We start from the raw sequence: 23,023 nt of genomic DNA, 5'->3' as shown, positions 1-23,023 counted from the left end.
AAAACAACCTTTGTGTTCCATTTACCAAGCTCAAGCAATAATCTCAAAATTGAAATGCAGGATTGGAATCATAAATACAAGCTCATCTTATTATTTCTCCAGTCAGGTTGTTACTAGAGTGCCATCTTCAGAGCAACAGAAAAAAGAAATAACATTTTCCTCTGCAAAAATTTTTTTTGAACAACAGAGAATTTTTTTTATAATTCTGACTCATGATGAAAATGTTAAAAATTAGGGGGGCCTTCTGTCTTGTAAATGATGCTGAATGCTTATGTATTAAGTACTGAGCTTAAAAGATATATTTAGACCTTATTTATCTATTTAGGTTATGGGTTTGCTCTCTTAGCATCTTGGGTTATTGATTTGGGGGTTTGATTTGCTCCAATATCTACTAGATTTGTTCCAATATCTACTAGAAATGCTCTATTGCAATTTAAATGTCTACAGAACACATAGTTGCATAATTGGGACACTTTGCATACTTGATAGTTTTGATTTATTCACTAAATAATGTTAGTGTCTCAGAATCCTAGACTCAATGTTAGAAGTAGCACTCGAAATCATCTTGTCCAGGCTTGCATAAATATATATACATAATTATATATACATATATAAACATATGTATTGATTTGGGGCCACATGCGGTTATACTCAGGGCTCACTCCTGGTTCTTGGGGTGCCAGGGATCAAATCTGGATGAGTCAGCTCTGCACAAGGCAAATGTCCTACTCGCTATACTATCGCTCTGGCTGAAATAAATTTTCTAGAATATGCCCTACCAACTGTACTGTTGTTCTGGCCCGAATACATTTTCTGGAATAACACCCATCTTTCTTGTCAAAACCATTCTCACTTTGTATCCTTCCATGAAATGAGAAGTGTGTGTTTTGGATCTCTCCCGTTCCAGTTATGGATTCCCATCAAACCTAGTGGAATATGTCGGTAGGCTACATTGCAACGTCTCCCTGGAGACTCACCCAGGGATCCTTATTCTCCCCCCTGGAAATTCCAAATAGAATAGTGTGATGGAAATAGCATTATCCTGTGAGTCAGGAGATTCAGGTTGTGGATCAAATCAGCCATAAAATGTTATTTGAACTTGGGCAAGTCACCTTCTTTTTCTAACCCCAGTTGCTCTTCCCTCAGAAAAAGAGAAAGAAAGAAATTGAGAACAGATGATCTGATTTGGAAATTCAACGAGTATGTATCATCCCATCTCCTACGATGACTCTTCCGCATCTGGTGATGGCTCTTCAGATACAGGGTTCGGTTTAATCCTCCTCAGCTAGTTTTTGAGAGGGAATGAAAATATTTAGTTTAGTTTTATTTGGCTAGACTAAGAGTATTATGTTAAAAACTGAACTTCCTCAATGTGTTTGTATGCAAATCAGTAGCTGAAATAAGATATGAATTTGGGATGCTAGAACCAATTTAGTGTTCACATATTCTACATTGTAACCCAGTTTAGGCCACCAACATGACAGTGTAGATAGATGGTGTCTAAGAACTGTATTCTCTTATAATGCACATACTGAAGGCTTCAAAAATGTGCCAGGCTCAAAGGAAACTGATCTACCACGGTATAATTTTAATAAAACACCCAAGTTTTGGTTCTTTTAAAAACCCTCTTTTCCTGAGGACACACAATTTCTCTCCTTAATCCTGATGGTTTTATCCAGTTTCCAAAACACATTTCTGTGAAACTGCTTAGTTCCATCGAAGAAAAATATGCTCTGTAAATTTTCATGGTGAGAAATGATACAGCAGCATTTCAGCAGCTGTACTAAATCTAAGTAAATGGATATTTTTTTAATAGTGCAAAGGAAAAATAACAGTCGTGTTTATGGTGACACATGGTAAATCTGCCCACACGTCAGCAATAATATGCTTCTTTAATTATTGCAGGAAATCCAGGGTGAAACTAATTTCTTTGAGTGCAGCTCAGGAGTTAAATTGAAGCATTGTGCTTCAATTCAAATGCAAGCAAATCTAAGGCACAGCATCTTCTTGAAGTTGACTTTTCCCTGATAACTCACTCTTACCTTGTTTTAATTGTATTAGCAGGACTTTTTTAAAAATCAGTCACTTAGTATAGTAAATTTTCTGTCCTTCTAGAAGTTATAATAAGAAATGGACATCTAGAAGCACCAAGATTATTTCTATAAATAATTGCGGGTCTCCAGGGTAGATATTACCTTACAGTTTCAATGAGAGCTATGAATAACAACAACAAAAAATGCCTAATAGCCATTGTGGGTTGGAGGATAACTGGCAAATAAAACCAAAATAGCAGTGTGAAAATATATATATATACAATGGAAATTGTCTCTACTTGTGATAATGGGAAATCTATGCTTGGACATTGAATCCTAGATATTTTGTATGGGCAAAAAAATCTTAAGCTGCCCTGTGCCATGGATGATGCTGGCTGTTCATAACAGCAGAAGAGAAAAAATTTCCAGCAGGGAGGACTTGGCAAATGTGACACTTCCTGCTATGGTGCAAGAGGACCCATGGCAGAGACATGGCTTTCCAGAGTTTTTTTTTTTTTTATAGGAAATGACTTCTGAAATACGCACTGGATCATTTGTATTGCAATACAATTTCTGAAGCCAAACCAAAAGGCATATTTCTAACACAAGACTTGGAAGCCAAATTTTGGTGTCAATGTATCTTGCGCCCTTATGAAAATTCATTATATATAATATGCAGGTTTCACCTCCTGTGTGAAACTAAAAATACTCCTTAAGATTTTTTTTAATGGCTAAAGTTGCATGAGGAAGCCCTGGAAATCAGTCACTTCCATGATGTCAGTGACCTCAGCAAAATAATCCCCAAGGGCTGAGTGGGTAACTAGCTCTTTCAAGTGGCCATCAAATTATTTTCAGAGCTCTGAACTGCTAATGGTATGTTGAAACAATCTGTGTTTAGCAGATATGTATTTTAAAGAGAAAACAGAGAGAATGAGGACAAATAAATTTTAAATTGGACATATTTTACCTTTTTCCTTCTGCAGTAGTCAGATTTCAGGTTCTGCGAAGCCAACATTTTCCCCCTCTCTTAATACTCCTTTTCCCTTTTTCCCCTTTGAAAAATTTTAGTCATCAATTCTCAACCTATATTTTTGTCTTCTTCTCTGAAAGAAGACATCTGCATGTCTGAATAATTTCTAATCAATCATCCTCCTGGGTCACTTTGGATCTAGATACCCATCCACCCCCAACCTGGTTCTCTGAGTGATTTTGTGAAGGGTAGAGGCTACATTAATTTGGACCGTGATTCAATACCTGGGAAATACAAGCTGCACTGCACAGTAAGTAAGTTGGTGGTCTAAGGATGATAGTGATGATCAAATGAACAAATCGGAAGAATCCAAACAAAATTTTAAGACAATGGGTGGACTTGCCTGAAATCCAAGGAAATCCTGGGAGATAAGCCGGGCCAAATTATTTCCATGGAAGATATGGTGGCCATGTTTCAACTTACAGTGGAAGGAAAAAGCAGCACAAAACATTTTTGTGATTCAGTGCCTACTCTGCTCTGAAACATCTAAGTCTGGTAGGTGAAACTATGTTCACATCTATTAAAGAATTCCATTTCTGCATAACTCACTATTTGTGCGCATTCCCCTCTGTGTGAGCCAGTATGGGTGTGGGTTGGCAGAGCAGCAGGCCTCGCCTATGGTGGTCTCCCCTGAAACACTTGCCTAAGTCAAAACCCAGGCTGTTTGTATTTTGTTGTTGTCCTTGAGCTTTGCTCCTTTCACACTAAATAAACACACGGATGGCTACAGATGTGGCCTATAAGAAAAGACTTTTATTAGTGAAAACAGCAATAAAATTATTGAATATCAACTCCAGAATTTTACCACAATGGTTCAATTTACATAGAACGATGATGGAAATATACATCACAATTCTTAGTAGGGAGAACAGAGCCTACTACAGTTTTCAAAGACCTTCATGAGCAGAATCCTTGCAAAACACAGCTTTCTTTAGTTATTAACCAGCAGTATAGCAATACAGCAGTATATATGACATAAGCTAGTTATTTGTGAGGTGCCAACTAAGAGAAAATTATTGTTTGCGGACCGTAGATGATTATTCCCTTCCTATGACCTACTTAGAAATGATACGTAGTTTTTTATTACATATTCATATTGTTTCTTTACCAGCCTTACTTGTGAGACAGGCAATTTCTCACTTTTCAAATGATTGACATCATCCCAATTTCTATTTAGTCGGTGTCTATAAAAAACAAAATTGGAGGACTGAGAAACTTTACCTGGTTCTGGGTTCTATGTTCAGTGAATCTAGTAATTATGATTTCAATTAAAAATTGCTCCTTTTATTCTGAATAACAATGATTCGGCTCAAAGTTTTCTAGTAGCAATCTCAGAGCTTCACTTCCTTTTCTCTCTGCAAACATAGAGACAGGGCATGTTATTTTAGGGAAAAGACATTGCTTTCCTTGATTTCCCCGTCTAATGCAATTGTATCGACTAGTGGAAGCTGAAACAAAATTAAATTTAAAGTTAGATTAAGAGCATTTTATACACAAGCTATAACAATTCATATTAGCTCCCATTTGCTTCTGCCCACCAACCCCTGATGCAAAAGATGACACCCAGGGTCTTACACCTGACGCAATGTGAGCATCTAACCACCATCTTACAGCTCCAGATCCCTTTTGATTTTGATTTAACAAATAATTCCCAGCAGTTCTTAAATTGAGGGTTACCAAGTTTCCAATGACCCTCTTATATGTCAGCGATTATCTCCAGTATGTGATCTCGCAAATAAGATATTTTGATTTAGTCCATCTAAACATGATTGAACGAACACTAGGAATTAAGCCAAACTCTCACTCGTTGCTGCTTACCAATATAACCAAGTGGTCGGGAACCAAAGTCCTGTGTCTAGTACTCCTAGAAAAACTTAAGCAAAGTCACAAAACTCTATGAGACATATGCAGTCTGGGATACATAAGATATCCAATAGTATTCCTATATAGTATCAATATTATTCACATCCTCTGCATACTAAGGTGAAGATCTAAAGTCATAACAACTTTGATTTACATTCTCTGTTCCCTCTCCTTCTGCTCCCATAAGGAATCATGTATTAAATCCATTTTCCTCGTCAATACAATAGTTTGGGAATAATCTTTGTGGCCTCAAATTAACCATAAAGTAATTGGTTCCCTGTTATTAACGACAACACCAGAAAAATGATGGATTGATTATCTGGGTCATCTTTGACAGTTTCAAATAAAAATCAATATCCATCTTATAAATGGGTAACTAACTTAAAACGATCTGAGCTGATCATGTGTTATAGAGGCCATGAATATTTTCTATGAGTATTTGAATAGATAGTTAAGACAAAATATTAATGTTTGCCTATCTACAGTTATGTTGGATTCCAACTGATTCAAGGGAATGGGCAAGAATCAAAGCATGTTGATTTTGGCACTGTCTGATGCTTCTCCAAAGAGACTGCCAGTGGAAAGGAAAACAGTGAAAAGATGTTTGGAAAGAAAGCATCTCAACATAGGTTTAGCAATTAAGTTCAATAACAAACAGCATTTTAAGCTCTATTTCTTATCCTCAAATTTAAGTGAAAAAAAGATCAGTGGCTATTGCATTATTTCTTCTGAAAAAATAATAGAAAAATCAATAGATTTAACAAATGGTGGTTTCAGAAATACCATTGTAGCAAATAATTTTATTAATACTTTCATAAAAATGGGCATTTAATAAATTTTCCCTAATACCTTGATGTTATTAAAAGCAAACAAAAGCTGTTAAAGCAGTTCCTTTCTGTGATTTACGTTAGCTTAGAGCATCACTTGATTTTTTTTGTCTTATAAACTACCCTAAAATACTAGTAATCAAATCAGGATAAAAAGAATTTGATGTTTTCTTTGCTTTATTTCAAAAGTTATTATAAATACATTCTTAATATATTTCCTCCCCAGCTCTTTGGATGCAACAATAGCAAAAAAATTAACTCACTGTGCTCATTTCATACATTGTCAATGTACAAATCATGCAAAAGATATTACAGATTAATATTACTGCCATACATTTCTAGAAGTGTTTTTATCTGCGAACCCTATTAATGTTATTCATGAGGCCATGCCCTTTCAAATTTATGTATCCTTGACTTTAAGAAATTAACGTTTTTGAAAAGCAACCAAAGAGAGTGGTCTTAAAATGATTTTCTAATAATTTATTTCTTCAGTATATTATTCAGAATAGAAAACTAAATATAGAATATAAGTTGCCTTGAATTAACTTGAATTGCTGTATATTGTTAACTGGTTCCTCATAAAAACACACAAAAATATACTTGAAAGAATCCAATCACCTTTTTAGATTTAATTTAAAAATTAAAAAATCAATTTCTAGTATGTGGACAAAACGTATTTTCTCAATCCCTTCACTAATTTCTCATATGATCTAATTTTGTGGCAACCATTCTAACAGAGGCCGAGCACATTAGGCTGTGCCAAGAAGCCCATGATGTGTCAGACCAAATTAGAAATGAGCACTTCTTAGATTTTCTAGATCTGAATCTAATTCGACTGCAAGTGCTATACTGTCACACAGATCATTCCTCAAGGAGTTAAAATGAAAACTCTAAATTAGGGCTGAAACCAGTAAACTGTAGATACAGTATTTTCACTGCTCTTGTTCTCAACTCAAAACGGATGCCTAACTACGTTATCATAAAATGTACAAGGAGAACTAATGAGAGACAGGTGCAAAATAGTATACACTGTAATGTAGGCACAACGACTTCAGTTAAGGAAAATATATAAATCTTAATGAAGGATTTTTTTCATGTCATTCACTTATGATTAGGACTTCCAAATAACCATATATATTTAAATGACTTTTTTTAAAATGTTGAGCATTTATAACTTGTAGCAGAAGAGAATGAAATAGCCAATATGCTTCAGCAAGCTTTGAAATAATGGCAGGTACTTTTGCCACTGACAGCTCTGTAAAAACCTTGAAACACCTTTAAAGCATTACCACACTGAACAAAAGTCATCCCAATGACCTATTATCCCCAGATCATGGATGGAGCTTTCTGGTTCCTCCCCAAAGTGTCTACTTAAAATTCCTCAATCCATACGTTATTGACAGGATAAACTAAAACACTTTCTTTGAAGCTTTTGCATCTTTATCCTGTCAGTATGCATCAGGAGCCTTTAATCCATGAATGCATGCAAGCATGGTGATGGCATATTAAAAGTTCTTATGAAACTGTAGATGAAAACAAGTTGTTGGGCACATATCTTAAGATCTTTCTTTTAAGATAGGAAGTAAGTTTTTGTTTTTATTTTTTTAATATTCATATAAAGTTCTCACAAACATTGTCATGAAAATCAAAATTCCACATTAAACTTTGAAGAGCACCAGCACACACGTATGGAGACCAAAGATATAGCTATTAAAAAATGTTCCAAATAATCTATGTTTTCATATATATCTTACAGGCGCACGCACACGCACACACACACACACACAAATGTACACACACCCTCCAAGAATGCCAAGTTGTTTGTTTGTTTGTTTGTTTTATCTTGGAACAACCACAGAAAGCCCCGAAATTAGTAATTAATAAAGAGGCTTCTGTTCCAACGTGAACCATAATATCATTTTGGAAGCTGTACCAAAACATCTGCCACTTGAAATTCATGAAGAATGTCTATGTTTACTTTCTCGGCCATCTTACTGAATAACACAGTAGTTATAAGAGATCGAGCACAAAAAGTATACATATGCAGGCAAGCCAAGAAGGCAACGTGTTTCTGAATCTTACTTTGCTAATTGGGAGCTCCTGAAAAATCTTCAAATCTCTCCCATTGTCGAGTACTTCCTTCCTTCCTTTGATCAATTTCAACTTGGAATTAACAGCACAAGCAAACACAGTGGCATGTCATTTGTAGTTGCAGACTGAAACTCTTCTGAGACCAATGAAAGCATTTTACAGTGTGGCTTTGATAGCCAAGATTACCATGATGTTTACTGTCCTACTTGATTATCTGATAGTAGTCAGAATGTTGAAAGAACATGATACTGATGCATACAAGATATAACTATTTACCTTACTCATTATTTTTTTTAAATATTTGTAGTGAAAACTATTTGAATTAAGCTCAGAGAATCCTGAAAAGCAAGACAACTGATGGCAAATAACAACTGTCCCAGACACGATACTATAAAACTAAGGAACCTATTTTAAAATGCACTGTTGGTAACAAATCTGAAGATAGTATGCTAAATTCTCAAGAGTATCACAGAACTGGTATTTTGTTTTTGTGGTTTTTTTTTTGTATTTTCATTTCTTTTTTGTTTCTTTTTTTGTTTCTTTTTGTTTTGTTTTTAAATCATACCTGATCACAATGTCCAGAATATTTCTGTACACTTACGCTTCAGTTTGGTATATTTTTCTGTCTGAATTTATGCTTCTTGATAAATCCCCTGTGATCAGGAAAACAAGCATATTAAATACATATTAAGGAGTACATATTTTCCTATTTAGTATACAAAGTACTTCATAAATATGAATTATGTTACAAAAATAGCTTTGGGTGCGCTCACACGGTAAGCACTTCGCTAGTTTTGGACAACCTTTAAGGATTGTGGGTATTTCACATAACTGAGAACAAACTCTAATGTCAGTTTTAATTTGAGCCATATTTAATTCTGATAAACATCACGTATTTCTTCAAATCACCACAAATGCTATGTAACTCACATTGATTTTTTTTCTCTTTTAGGTTTTTGTATAGACAGGTAATACTTAAAGTGTTCAAATTTATTTTATAGTTCTGTAATGCATGGTATATTTTAAACAAATATTTGCACAATTTAACATTATAAATCCAGCGGTTTCAAGATGCAGGCCATAAAGGTTACCGATTTACAAATACTATCGAATGTTCTCTCTTTGCATGCTTTTTTTTTAAACTTTTCAGATAATCTTTACACAAGGTTGTTACAATGCCACAAATCAAAAGGATTATTCCAGTTCCACCAACTTAATCTACGTGCAAGATGAAGGACCCAGCTAAGGTACAAACACTGGTACCAGTTTTCTTGAGTTTGCTTTACAAAGCACAAAGAGACGGAGGTTTTGCATTGGGGAACAAAACAAATTTGCCTCTTTAGGTTAAAGTCAAAGCGTTACGTATATAAAGCATCCCTTTGGCAATAGAGTTTGCAGTATCCCCACAGGACTCCACAGTATAGGTTTTGTGTAGTAAAATCGATTAAGGAAATTCTCTTCTACTGGACACTTCTTTGCAGCTACAGTTAATGAGACACCCTTGGAAACACCTGCCTCTATGCCTATTGATAATATAGTATTTGGACGTTACAAGTCAACAAAAGGCACTTTCATCATTAAATAAATGTCCTCTGTCTGCAGTAACTTTGCATGACCTAGATCTTGTTCAAAGCTGTTTGCTCTTCAAGGACCTGTAGGTAGTCAGGAGAATTCTGGAGTTTGGCCTTCAGTTCAAAATACTCACTGCTCTTCCTTGGCTCCACAACGATTTTACTGTGGTTGCCGCCTATTAGTGACTTCTTGTTTTTTTTGTCTTGCTGCTTTTCTGGATAGCGGATCTCAAAGCCACTGACGCCGATGCTGTTGTACTCCTTCTTGTTCTCCAGAAAATTCTGAATGAACACATTGGAATCTCGGCTTGGGAATAATTCATCCAGCTCGTCGATGGTGCTCAGTCTCTTGCGGGTATCCACGTGCAGTAAATCTTTCTCCTTGTCGGCCACGTTTCTCATCATGACTTTCTGCCCTGGGGGGTCAGAAAACATGAAGCCTGTTTCAGACTCTTTCAGGCCGCAGGTGTGGCTCTTGCTCATCTGCTCGATGGTTTGTGGGATGAATGCTTCTGTGCTCAGAGTGTCCTTTTTGGTGCTCTTGTGGTCATGCTTCCGCATCTGCAGGGGTATGGAGCCGCATTCGGGGTTCCCCAAGCCTTCGTGCTTGGCCGTGGGCTTCTTGTTCCGGCGCAGGACAAAAACAAGAAGGCAAAAAGCCACGAACACGGTGAGAATCAGGACCACTAAGATGCTTAAGATTAAAATTGAAAGAGGCACTGGACCACCAGGAGGACTTCGAACGGGGCCCAGCGGGGTGGTGAACGTGATCACGGGTGCCGGGCTGGTGAATGACGCAGATGGCTTGTTCAAGAGCTTGGGACATAAGATTTCATTTTTGAGGGACTTCAGCTCAATGTTGGCAAACTGCACGGGTGTCTCACATCTCAGTTCTTTCACGACAATGCCGTCGTTCAATTTCTCCAGCCACAGTTTGAGTGCCACCAAGTCACAAGTGCAGTCCCATGGATTGCCCTCCAAGTCAATTTGTGTCAGGGTCTGCAGCTGATCAAGGACCCCGCTGACGGGAAGGTACATAAATTTGTTGTTTCTCAGGTTCAGTCTTGCCAGGGGTGCTCCAGAAAAAATGTAAACCGGCAGGCTCTTTAAGAGATTATTATTTAGGTAGAGCAACTGCAAGTTTGGCATTGAGTCAAAAGTGCCAGCTAAGATTTCCTTAATCAAATTGTATTCCAAGTACAGATACTGCAGGTTATGAAGGCCAGAGAATATTTCGGGATAGAGTCTTTCGATCTGATTGCCATTGAGATACAACCTGCGCAAATTAGTGAGATTGTGGAAAACGTCCCCTTTGATTGCTGTAATCTGATTGCTTCCTAAATGAAGCAAATCCAGTCCTTCAAATTCAGCAAAGTCCAAAACGTCCACATCTTTGATGCTATTGCCATTGACATGCAACTTCTTGGCATTTAAAGGTTTCGGTATCAGTTCGGACATGGACTGGATGTTTTTCTCTTGGCAGTTGACGCTCAGTCCCAAATCGGAAGGGTGCGTTTTGCAAAAGCAAGGTGCTGGACAGGGTGTAAGAGGCGGAACCCTGGTCTGGTAAGACACAATCTGACTAAGATTGCGATTGGACAGGGCTTTGCCAGCCACGATGCCAGAGATCTTGGATGGGTTTGTCGTTTTCGGTGGCTTGGTCACTAATCTGTGTAAGGATGTTTGGGTGGTGTGACCATTGGGAGTGGTGTAGCCATTTTCCATCTGAGATGGAGGCAGAATTCGGACATCAAAATCGCTCCCTGTGCCCATGGGACATAATTCTTGCTTGTTGGTTTCTTTTAAAAGCCTGCCATATAAGTCGCTGGGGGTTTCGCAGATAGCCTCGCCTATGTAAATGTTATAGGGCATGTTCTCTAGCCAGGCTTTTAAAGGCAACAAATCACAGCTACAGTTCCAAGGGTTATCTTCCAGTTGCAACTCAACAACTCGGCCTATGTGCTCCAGAACTCCAATGTAAGGGAGCTTCTGGATTCTGTTCCCTCGTATGTCCAGATGGGTCAAAGATGCAAATCGGAAAATATTATCAGGAAGGAATGAAATCAGATTGTCATTAAGAATGAGAACTTTCAGTTTGTGGAGCTTATTGAAGGCTCCTCGTTCAATATACTTGATTAAATTGTAGTCAGCTTGGAGATACTCCAAGTTCTCTATGCCAAGGAAAGTGTCAGCTCGGAGAATCTTTAATTCATTGTTGTTCAAGTGCAACTGCTTTAATGCACTGAGCCCAAGAAAAGCTCCTCCCTCTATATTCTGCAGTTTATTATTTCCCAGCTGCAGGGAGACTGCATGAGAGAAATTCACGAATGTACTTGGATAGAGGATATTTAAGAAATTGTTTTGGAAATTGAGATGATAAAAATTAGACCAAGGTGGCTTCAACTGATTTGGTCTGTAGACTGAAACCTTCTCACAGTTCACATAGAGCACATTCTCAACCGACACGCAGGAACATACATTGCAAATTTCCACCGATATGTCAGAATCTGCATTTGTCGACGAAATCAGGGCTGACAAAATCAGAAAGAGCCAAAGAAACATCTTCTTGCAATCAGCAAACAACGTTAGGCTTCTGAATAAAGAGAAACAATCTAAAAAATAAAAAGAAGATTTTTTTTTTCAATGATCGTAACTTGAAGAACTGTGTTTCACTCATACCACAGTGAACACATGGCTACAATTATTTGCTTTGCATTGGTTAAGGCACGGGAAAACTTCAACGGAGTACTCTCACTCAGTTGAATCAGAGCCAGCAAAAACGCCACCATACATTTTATTTCTGTAACCTGTGGCTCACACACAGTTTACGTGTGCAGAACACACATCAGAGAGGAAGTAAAAGCCAAGGAGATTGTTAAAGCGGCTTTCAATCTCCTGTCTGAGAAAAATTTTCTAAACCTGGACCACCAAACTCCACCCTTGTACTGTGATCTAAAGCTTCCTATTTGCATGTCAGGTGCCCTATCCCAAACCGCGAAGTGTGCTCTTGTGGTTAACTCCACAAAAGCATTTCAGACTGCAGCTATTCGCTCTCTGGACTCCTCAGGAAAGAGATATGGCTGAGCTTTAAGCTCAGGTAAGCATATGGCCATGGAGCAGCTCCGCTGCTGAATGCAGCTGCCTGGGTGGGGGGGGGGGGAGATTACCCTGTGAGATTCTAGAAAAACAACCTAGCTGGGGATGGCCATTTTTGTGTTTGTTTCTCTAGGTAAATAAACGATGTCTGGTTTCCTATCACTCATATACCAAATATACCAAACAGGGGAAGGGTGTGCGTGTGTGTGTGTGTGTGGGGGGGGGGGCTTTTGTCTTTGGGCCGCTATAGGTAAGAGAAAATCCTCCTGGACTTGGAAGTGCCTGCCTGATGTCCCTAGAGCTTTCTCATTCCCAAGATCCGGCTTCTCTGCCTTCCTGGCCCTCTCCTACTCTGCGAGGTGCCACTTGACACCCTGATATTTCACATTTCACGAAATGTGAATTTGCCTCACTCTGACCACAGACTGCCAGGACACACCACAATCCTGAAGGGGCTCTCATTAGCGGCACCAGATGCATTCAGCCCAGCAAATGTTTGTTCTAAAATCACACGCCCTCTCCAACCTCTCCCCAATCCTGAAATTGCCACCACAGTTCTCCCTCTCTCTGCAAGCAAATAAAGAATCACTTGGTGAAGTTTACTGCTTTACCAATGAACTTGGAACCAGTTCCTTCAATAACTGCAAGCATCCACAAATCTAAACAATGTTTCACCACAAAAAGATGAAACAGAGAAGCAAGCCCTGTGCTTATTACGGATACAATTTCAGCCGTGGATTATCTTTTTCCATCCTGACTGATGGGAAGCTGACTGTAATTTCAATATGGTTCCCCCCTCAATATTTATTAGATAAAGAAATTGCCCCACAACACACAGTGAGAAAATGATACACAGAAAAAAAAAGTGTCACACAGAAAGTCCTTTGTTTATTTTGCCCACGCGGAATCAGCTCGAGATAAAGCCAAACCTGCCTCAAGGTAGATGATCCTTGAGTGAACCCAGGACTTTTTTTTTTGCCCTTTAAATACTTGGATTCCTAATCCAGCCTGGCTGTTCCTTGGCTGCCAGAAAGATACATATGCATTCTCCCTAGTCACCACACTAGCTTGACAGGCCGTGCAAAAAAGAAGTCATAATTCTTAAGCATGACATCATCCAAACCAACTTTCATTGTAAAATTAAAATTGCGCTTGATCGCTTTTTCACTTGCCACAGATTGGCTTTTCAACAGTTATTCTGGTTCCTGAGTCATTTCTTGTTACTACCCCCCGCCCCCCAACTCCCAAGAAATCAAAAGCCACCAAACTTGGATACAAAACAAACCAGAAGAAAAAAAAAATAAACGAATAACCTGAAATCAACCTAATAACTAGCAAGCACCAGCAGCTTCAACATATCTGAAATTGCATAAGGAGCTGCCCATCTCCCCAAATTTTTACTCCAAGTCCGAGGAGGGTGGGTGGGTAAGGAGCAAGGACAAGCTAAGAAGTTCCCCAAAGCAGCTTGTGTGAAACTGAGGCGGCCTCGGGCAGCTGGGGGACCAGGTAAGCATATGGGGGACCTGGTGGGCAGGGGGGGGGGTCTTCAGCCAAGGAGAGAGAGGAAGAAGGACTCAGGTCTCAAAGGGCAAGGACCCAAGAAAAGGGGGTACCAAAGGCTAGGAGAAGGGTGCTAGAAAGAGGGAAATGGATCATTGGATGTAGGCGAAAGAAATTTGACAGGAACACATGCCTGGTTTCAAATCGGAGTTGGGGGGATGGGGAGGAGGAAACGGAGAAACGGGGAAAAGGGGGGGAAAGTATGAGTTGGGGACCCCAACACACCGTTCAGGCTGCCCACAGCGGCCCCGTCTCCCTTCATGCCTGTCCCCGCTCTGTGTCCGCGCCCCGCCAGACGCCCTTCTCCCGCGGCCAACCTTCCCCCCAAGCCGGCATCCTCCCGGGTGCCCAGTTCGGGAGCCCTGAAGGTTGCGGGGGCGATGATCAGACGCCCCCGGAGGGCGAGGGCCGAGGTGGATCCAAGGAGCCGGCCCCGGGGAACGGCCGCTCGCCCGCGGTGCGCTACCTCGGGCCGGCGGCGACGCGGGTACCGCAACGTTTTGCCGCATGCCGGTGACCGGAGCCCGTCCGCGGCCCCCTCCCAGTTGCCCGGCACGGGCGGCGGCCCCGGGGGTCGGGCGGCGGACGCGGGGACCGATGCTCTCCGCCGCGCTCCCGTCCCACCGCCGGCGGCCGCCAGAGTTCCCGTCTGCTCCCCCGGCCCCGGCGTGCGGGCCACGAGGGCGCGAGCCCCCGGGACATCGGAGGGACACCGGTGACAGCCGGAGTGACCCTCACACCCACCCCTGCCCGGTGGCCCCCGTCGTCGAGAGAGGCGGCTCGGGATCCCCCCCCCGCCGCCCCCCAGCCCCCACCCCAGCCCAGGCCGGCCCCGGGATGCTCCGCTCACCACGCCGGGAAGCCGCGGCGGCTCGGGGCAGTGGCAAAGTGGCGCGGCCGGGGCTCTGCGGGCGTTTGCAGGCGTTTGCGGGCGTTTGCGGGCGTTTGCGGGCGCCAGGACTTCCCCGCCCGGCGCTCTCGGCGTCCGGCTCTCGGGACGGGGCCGGCGACGATCGGGCAGCGGCTCCCGGGAGAGCGCCCCGAGCCCCGGAGCCGCGTCCGCCTCGGGTGGCCTCGGCGAGGGGTTTGGGGGGGGGGGACGGAAAACAAAGCCCCGAGCCGCGCCGGCGGCCCCGACAGCCCCGGGAGCTCGGACCGTGCCGCTCGCCCCGCCGCGGGCACTTGCGACAGCGCCGGGGCCGGGCCGGGGGACAGCGCTCCCGCCAGACCCGGACGACCCAAACTCCGAACGAGGATGCCGACCCTCTCGGCCACACACGCGCACACACGCGCACACACGCACACACACACACGCACACACACACACAGGCGCGCGTGCACACACGCACCCGCACCCGCGTGGCCGAGATGCCGGGCGGAGAGGGGCCAGCCCTCGGCGGGGTTGGGGTGCAGGCCGGGGTCCCCCACCTACCCGAGCCTGCCGCCGCGCGCAGGTCCCGCCGTCCCGGCCCGGGGCTGTGTGTGCGGGAGCCCGACTGGCGCTCCCGGGAGCTCGGCCGCCCGTCCACGCCACCGGCCGCCCTCCAGGCTCGCAGGCGGGCAGCCGCGCCGCGCGCGCTCCCGGCCCAGCCCCGCGCGCGCCCCCGCCCCGCGCACACGGGCTGCACCTTTCCAGCCACGCGTCCAGGCCCCGCCCCCGCCCCGCCCCCCGCACCCTCCCGGGCCCTCTCCGCCCCCGCCGCGCGCCCCCACTTCATCCCCCCGACCCCCAACGCGGCGGAGACCGCTGCTCCCCCTAAGCTCCCTCCCCCTGGGGAGTGGTGATGGGGGGGTGGGGGCTAACACCCCCTAGGGAGGAGCGACCCCTTTCTGCAGCGACGGAGACCCCCGGTGCCTGGCTCCGGCCTCCCCCCCACCCCCGCCCGCAGACACGCACCCATAGGTCTCCCCCGCCCCCCACCCCATCTCCTAAGAACGGAGGCACACACACACACACACACACACGCACACACACACGCGCACACACACACACGCACACACACGCACACACACGCACACGGCATCCCTTGGGGAGAGCGACCCAGAACCCGGGCCAAAGCCCCCGCGGAAGCCCGGGGGGTCGCCCGGGCCCGGGGGTCGGGGCGGCTAGAGAGGGGCGTCGAAGTCTGCGCGGAATTGACTAATTCCAGGACCAAGGGGGGTGAGTGCCCAACAATGACCTGCCGGAGCCACAGTCGCACTCCTGCTGTGGGGCCCGGGGCCGGGGTCCCCGGGCTAAGGGTGTCCCCCGCACCCCGCACCCCTGCCCCGCTGCGCCGAGGGCTCCAGGGGTCCCGGTGGGCGGCGGAGGACGGCATCTCTTGGGGACCCGTTTCCCGGGCTCCAGTAGTATTCGCACCCCCCTACCTGTCTGCGCGCGAGGGGCTGGGGGCTGGCGGGCGACAAGTGTGAAGCTTGCACCCAAAGTAAGAGTCTTGGCGTGCGTGTGATGTGGGGGGGGGGAGGGATGTTGGGGAGGAGGGGTGCGGCGGGAGACGGGTTAATTCTTCGCACCTTCCAACTCCGCGAGCGGCCGGTGCGGAAGGGGTTAAGGCGGGTGAGGAGGGAACTGGGGGTGGGGAGCGGGGAGCGGGCTGGAGCGCGAGAGGTGTGGGACTGGGAGAGATGCCGCACTCGCGACCAAAAAAAGAAGGGGGGGGGGGAATCCGCTTTGGCTACTGAGCATGCCCAGTGCCAGGCTCCAGCCCTATAAGGGAGGCTTTGTGTGCGGTCCGCGTCGCCCGGCTCTGCCGGGGACCCAGAGGCCCGTGGGCTGGGGGGGAGTGGTGCTGAATGGGAGACTTTTAGGGGGTGGGGGCCAGCTTTGGGACTGTGCGGGGAGGTCTGCGAAAGGGGACCCCGCGGGAGCCCACCCACGGGATACTTGTGATTGACCCAGAAAAGGAGAAGCGATGGACTTGGGAAAGTCTCCTTAGCGGCCCCTCTGCCCCCCCACCCCACCCCACCCCCGCTTCCCCTCCGCCCCTGGCGCGACCGTCAGGTCTCTCTATCCTGGAGGCGTTGGCTTTGGAATCTCCAACGTCCCGAGGCAGCAGATGCCGCGCCTGGAAGGACCCGGGGCTCCAATTCTCCGGGGACTCCTGCGTTCATGTTCCCAGGGGCAGGGCTAATCCAACCCGTTCGCGTGCAGAGGGCTAATTGAGTTCATAAATTTGGTAAGGCAGTGGCCCGCGGGGTACAGGAGAGTGGGGAAGTTGAGTCTCCCCTCTGTGGCTCTCCAACACCTCGCTCTCCTGGGAAGAGGAGGCTAAAACGTGGGCGTCGTTGACTCCCCAACCTTGCTGTTTTTGTAAGGCGCTGAGCTGCGCCAAACAGTCTTCTCTTTACTTGGTGGACCTAAAGTGGCTTTCGGTAAATAGAGCTGTGATATAAATGGGAAGTGTTCGCGGGAGCTCTTGGTAGCCCGTCTGTGCCACTTTGCAGGTAGGAACTGCAGGAAGCGTTACTTAGGACGTGTGATCTGCCTAATGGACTCATTCACATTCCAGTAGCTCCAACCACAATAGGATGGAGACGGTGCCTCAGAAATGCTTTTACTTAAAAGAAAAATGAAAAAAAAAAAAACCTCTTTAAGCTAAAACTAGCAATAGCTCTGAATCCAGAATTTGGCTATGTGCCCGAACTCCTACAGTTAAACATTTACCATAATTGGTTGATGTTTAAAGGCCTCAAATCTAGGCAAAAAAAAAAAATCCAATGAGCAGAGGATTTATTATTTGTGGATACTGTCTTATCGCCTATGTGATCTGGAGTATCATTCATACATAAGTTTAGATGTTTTCTCTTTTGTCATTTCATCAGACTGTCTTTGGGTTATATTCACGTAAATGTTTGCCAGGCACAGCCTCCATGCAAAGATGCACATGCAATGGTTTAATGAATATTAAATAACTACGTGTATACAGGCATATTTCTTTATAACCTTGGTAAATAGTGAAGCTTTAACACAGGATTCCCTTTTCCCACCCCCAACCTCATTGCTCTGAAAAAAAAAATCCCATCTTTTTTTTTTCTTTTAGAAACAACCTAGAGGCAGAAATCGAGTGGGTTGCAATGGTGAAATTTGCTATATTCAATGTGGAATCTATTATGAAACAGCATTGCTTAAGGAATCACTGTCCATAATAACATATACACTCATGAAGCTCCTCTTACTAAGGTGAATTTTTTTCTTTCATAGGCACGGCTGCTGTGAGTTGAAATATCCCTGTATTGTGGTACATTTGAAAAAAATATATAAACAAGCATACCCTGCTAATTAAGAACTGCATTGCATCATATTGCAATATGTAATTTAAAAGTGGTACTTGGATACTGGGCTGGAGTGATAGCGCAGAGGGTAGGGCTTTCGCCTTGCATGTGGCTGACCCGGGTTCGATTCTTCCGCCCCTCCCAGAGAGCCCAGCAAGCTATGGAGAGTATCTTGCCCTCAAGGCAGAGCCTGGCAAGCTACCCATGGAGTATTCTACATGACAAAAACAGTAACAACAAGTCTCACAATGGAGACGTTACTGGTGCCCGCTCGAGTAAACCGATGAGGAAAGGGATGACAGTGACAGTGACAGTGACCTGGATACTAAAAGAAGTTGGCATTTATTCCAATGCAAAGGATTTGGAAAGCTACAATGTATTTTATCAGGATAGGTAAATTGTTTGTCCTTTACTATAAATGTTAACAGGATTCAATAACACGAGCAAAAATATTTTACCTGAAAATATAATGCACATCCCAAGTGCTGTGATAGCTGAAAAGGCCAGATTTGGACAGTAAATATCAGATGACTTAAATGCTTATCTTTATTCAACTTTAGAAACTGTTCTGAGAGTTGACTATATTTGGCTGCAATAACTGTGGAATGTTCTTTTTCATATGTATGGGTCAGAAATCCACAGAAAAGTGTTACCATAACACCATATCACAATCAATAATGGTGCCAAGAACTTATGGAAGATGAATCTCAAATACCTTTGAAAGAATAATTTAAGATACACGTTTTTGTATTAATATTAAATATTTGGTGTTTGAAATAATCAGTCGAATACTCATAAAGCAACATATGACAGTTTCCATGCCTTTTCCATCTTCTGTATATATATAAAAATTTCTTTAATCCACAGTCTTTTTTTATATGCTGGAGCTGCCTAAGAGAATCATATAGAATAATAGCAAACTAAGGAAAATCACTGGCTTCCACAACAAAATAAGCAAATAGATAAAAAAATCCTGTTAAAAAAGCTTTCACCTTATTTGTAATACCTTAACATTTCACTGTATCACTGTCATCACGTTGCTCATTGATTTGCTTGAGCGGGCACCAGTAACATCTCCATTGTGAGACTTGTTACTGTTTTTGGCATATTGAATACGCCATGGGGAGCTTGCCAGGCCGTGTGGGCGAGATACTCTTGGTAGCTTGCTGGGCTCTCTGAGAGAAACAGAGGAATCGAACCCGGGTCAGCCAAGTGCAAGGCAAACGCCATACTCCCTGTGCTCCAGCCCATGTCTATCACCTGAAACAGAATATTTTTTAATTTTTAATTAAAAGACATTTTAACATTTTAATATTTAATACCAAGGAAACTTGGTCCCTGGGAAGGATTTTTTAAAAAATTTTATTGAATCACCATGAGATAGTTGCAAGCTTTCATGTTTGGGTTACAATCACACAATGATCTTATCCTCTCATTATGTTCCTCATTCATTCTGCCTTTCCCCAATGCTATTTATGGTGAAATTAGTTTTAATTTTGGTATCCAAGTATTAGAGAGCATTCAGTGTGACTTTTGATTTGCTTGCATGCATGTTTTTTCTTTTTTTGGGTCACATCTGACTGTGCTCAGGGGTTACTCCTGGTTCTGTGCTCACGGATCACTCATGCATGCCAGACAAGCGCCTTACTAATGGTTGTACTTTCTGTGATGCCCGGTTCCTTTTTTCTTAGTCAGCAAGATTTGTTCATATTCTTTTATTTTCAATAATAACATATTTGTTACCTTTTTAAATGGAATATAAAAAATGTTTAACGTGTGAATATATTTTCTGGGAAGAGGCTTTTTGTTTTGTTTTGTTTTGTTTGCTTTTGGGGTCACACCCGGCGATGCACAGGGGTTACTCCTGGCTCAGCACTCAGGAATTACTCCTGAAGGTGCTTGGGGCACCATATGGATGCTGGGGATCAAACCCAGGTTGACCATGTGCAAAGCAAATGCCCTACCCGCTGTACTATAGCTCCAGGCTGAGAAGGCATTTCTGTGATTCAATAAGTTGAGAAGACCCTGATCTCAAAAGTTAATTTTTTTTTTGGTCACGTTGGGATTTGTTGGCAAATTTTGTTCTCGACATACACAAGAGGAGTGGTGTATGTCGGATTTCTCAAGCTTATTTGAAAATAATAGCCTTTTTGAATTTTATACCACACTTTGAAAAACCTATTAATTGTTCATTTTTTTCAAATGTTATCATGTTTAGGTGTTGGATGCTAGCTTTCAGGTCACAATCTAATCTATACTCTACTGTCTATTTTCAATTGAGTGCCTTTCCTTAGCTGCATTGCTTCCAAATGATTTGATTTAGTTCCCTGCACAGTACTACAAGGGAGAGATTCTTAGACTTCTTTTCAAAAAACAGTAATTTGCCCAAAGTCACACAGTGAGTAAGTGAAAATGATGATTTGACTCCAGGCCTTTTAGTTTTTCAGACACTCCACACTTCCCTGTCCATGGAGGCAAAGAGGCTCTTGTAATTTTGAAAGTGTAATAGATTTTTCCCTCAAGATAAACGCTTGGGACAAAAATGTATTCAAGTATTAAAGTGTTAATGCTAGCGAACAAAACAATACGGGGCGTGAAAAGGAGTTTATATCAATTGTACATGACAGGGTCTATTTTTGTAAATTAAGTTGCTTTGATTTCCCATTGATTTACTATACTATCAATTTGGGAAGTGCAGGCTCACGTGTCTGTGTCTGTATGTGCACCGGTATCCCATCACCCACCGCCAATGTTCTTGTGCCATCAAACTATCAAAATAATCCCTTCATCTATTTCTTTCTCTGCCGTATTCCTTTCCACATCATTCTCACAGATACTGAATCTCTAAACTGAGCTGATTTTAACCTTTGACCTCAGTGGGCTTGCATCATCCATCCTGATCTTTTCTTATCAGACCACCTTTGTTTCTGAACCAAGAAGCTGCCTCGTTGTCCTTGTCCTTTACTAGAGAGGACCCCCTTTGCTAGAGTCCAAAGGAGCTATACAAAGCTATAGTCTCCATCATCTACTTATTCCAGAGTTAAAGGGGGAAAAAACCATTAACCAATAATGAACTGCATGAATTGGAAGATGTGGCATCACTTGTTTGACATATTAAATTATATCAACCAACTTGACATTCATGTTTCCTTGTTATTATAGCGTGCTTTTGCTCACTGATTTCAGAAACTGAGTTGTCTTTTCCAAATGTATGAAGGGCTAAGTACGCCAGACCTTAACTGACTTATCACAAGCTAGTTCACTCTAAAATTATATCTGGAGGATTATGTTGCTTTTAAGGATATTCGTAATTTTGGCTCTAATGAGTTCAAATGACTCACTAGTACCACCGATGTCCTCCAAAATATCATTTTCCTAAGCTATGGATGATGGAAAAAATAGGCTCTGTTTTGCTTACCCATTTTCTTTTTGTGTATTCTTTAACGGGAGAAATCTCATCTTTCTAACTCCCTTCCTGTCAAAGACTAAGGCCCAGATAAAAGTTTAACTGCCTTCAGACGACTCAAGGATAACAAAGATCATGAAATAAAAAATAGAAAGTTAATAGCCAAACAATCTACTGTGAGAATTACTCCCAGGGGCTATACACGTTCCATAACAACATCCAAAGCTCCATCCGACAGAAAGTTGATGAGAATCATTCCTTGTTGACCACGCTCAGTTCTATCTATGAAACCAGAATTCTTGCCCCAGCCAACAAAACATTATTATGTTTTAGCAAAAAATATTGATGATGTGGGTTTCCAATGCTTTTATACGAGCATTGCATTTCCTTAGAAATTGAAACTTAAGACTTTCCATCAAAACTGATGTTTCCAGTCCTACATTTTGGGTTTTAAAGGCTCCTTTTGGACAGTTCCAAAACTAGTTCAAAATCAGGGGCATATAGTAATGAAGAAAAGGCATAATGTGAAAATATGAGTTATGGTATGACTGCCTCTCAATTATTATATCAAAAATAAAATGGAATCCTTTCCAACTCTCAAAGGGTGAGTCAGAGGAAAAAGAACATGTGTGTAAGTGGCTGTCATGTAACTATGATTGACTACCTTCTTTTCAGTTCAAAATCGGACCTTCAAGGTCCCTGATCTGCCTCAAATTAAGTAATGTCTATCTACATAAGGTCTTCAAAAAAAAAGTGTCCTGAGCCCTACTCTAAGAGATCTCAGTACAGAAAACACTGTTGTCACAGAAAATTTCTGCTTTAGTTGTTCCGTGTGTATTTCTAATTTTCAGTCAGGCTATTTCAGGACTTAAAGGGGCCTTTACTCTAATGGCTCCTCAATATGGGTCAAAGCTAAAATCTCATCAGCCTCAATATTCTCTGTTTAAATACACCTAGAGATGAAGAACCCACAAGTGAATTACCTAGTAAATTAATTACAGACATTTAAAAAAAATTTTCCCTATATTTTCCACACCAAAAAAAAATACATGCAACCTATGTGAATTCTAATAATTATAAAAGTTGGAGATAGATAAATGCAGAGTGAAATTATTGCTTAACTAATTTTTCTGAGCTTTCATCATTATAAATGCATTTTTATAGCGCATTCACCCTTTATAAAATGGGCATGGCATAGAGATTATGATTATTTCCCATTAGTCATGAATATAATAAACTTCTCCATATACAACAAGCAAACAATGCAGGCTGTA

General features: G+C 42.8%; 1 protein-coding gene across 2 annotated transcripts; it reads right to left on the bottom strand.

The window, feature by feature from the left end:
* Positions 1–3,796: 3,796 nt before the first annotated feature.
* SLITRK4 (SLIT and NTRK like family member 4) lies at positions 3,797–15,672 on the bottom strand. Of its 2 annotated transcripts, none has more exons than XM_055120900.1 (2): positions 15,504–15,672; positions 3,797–12,027 (listed from the first exon to the last, which is right to left on the bottom strand). In XM_055120900.1, exon 2 carries the CDS (start codon positions 11,975–11,977, stop codon positions 9,461–9,463), a length of 2,517 nt encoding a protein of 838 aa, XP_054976875.1. In that variant the 5' UTR covers positions 11,978–12,027; positions 15,504–15,672; the 3' UTR covers positions 3,797–9,460. The 2 variants fall into 2 exon arrangements, with proteins under 2 accessions (XP_054976875.1, XP_054976874.1); XM_055120899.1 differs by lacking the exon at positions 15,504–15,672 and adding an exon at positions 14,922–15,484.
* Positions 15,673–23,023: the final 7,351 nt, after the last annotated feature.

Source organism: Sorex araneus, chromosome X, assembly GCF_027595985.1.
Source record: "Sorex araneus isolate mSorAra2 chromosome X, mSorAra2.pri, whole genome shotgun sequence".
Classification (NCBI taxonomy): Eukaryota; Metazoa; Chordata; class Mammalia; order Eulipotyphla; family Soricidae; genus Sorex; species Sorex araneus.
The sequence above is the reverse complement of the archived record's forward strand: the minus strand, read 5'-3'. Positions and strand labels throughout refer to the sequence as shown.

Bases quoted from the DNA above. Each gene is read 5' to 3' on its own strand.
- SLITRK4 (XM_055120900.1), bottom strand. From the start codon at position 11,977: ATGTTTCTTTGGCTCTTTCTGATTTTGTCAGCCCTGATTTCGTCGACA.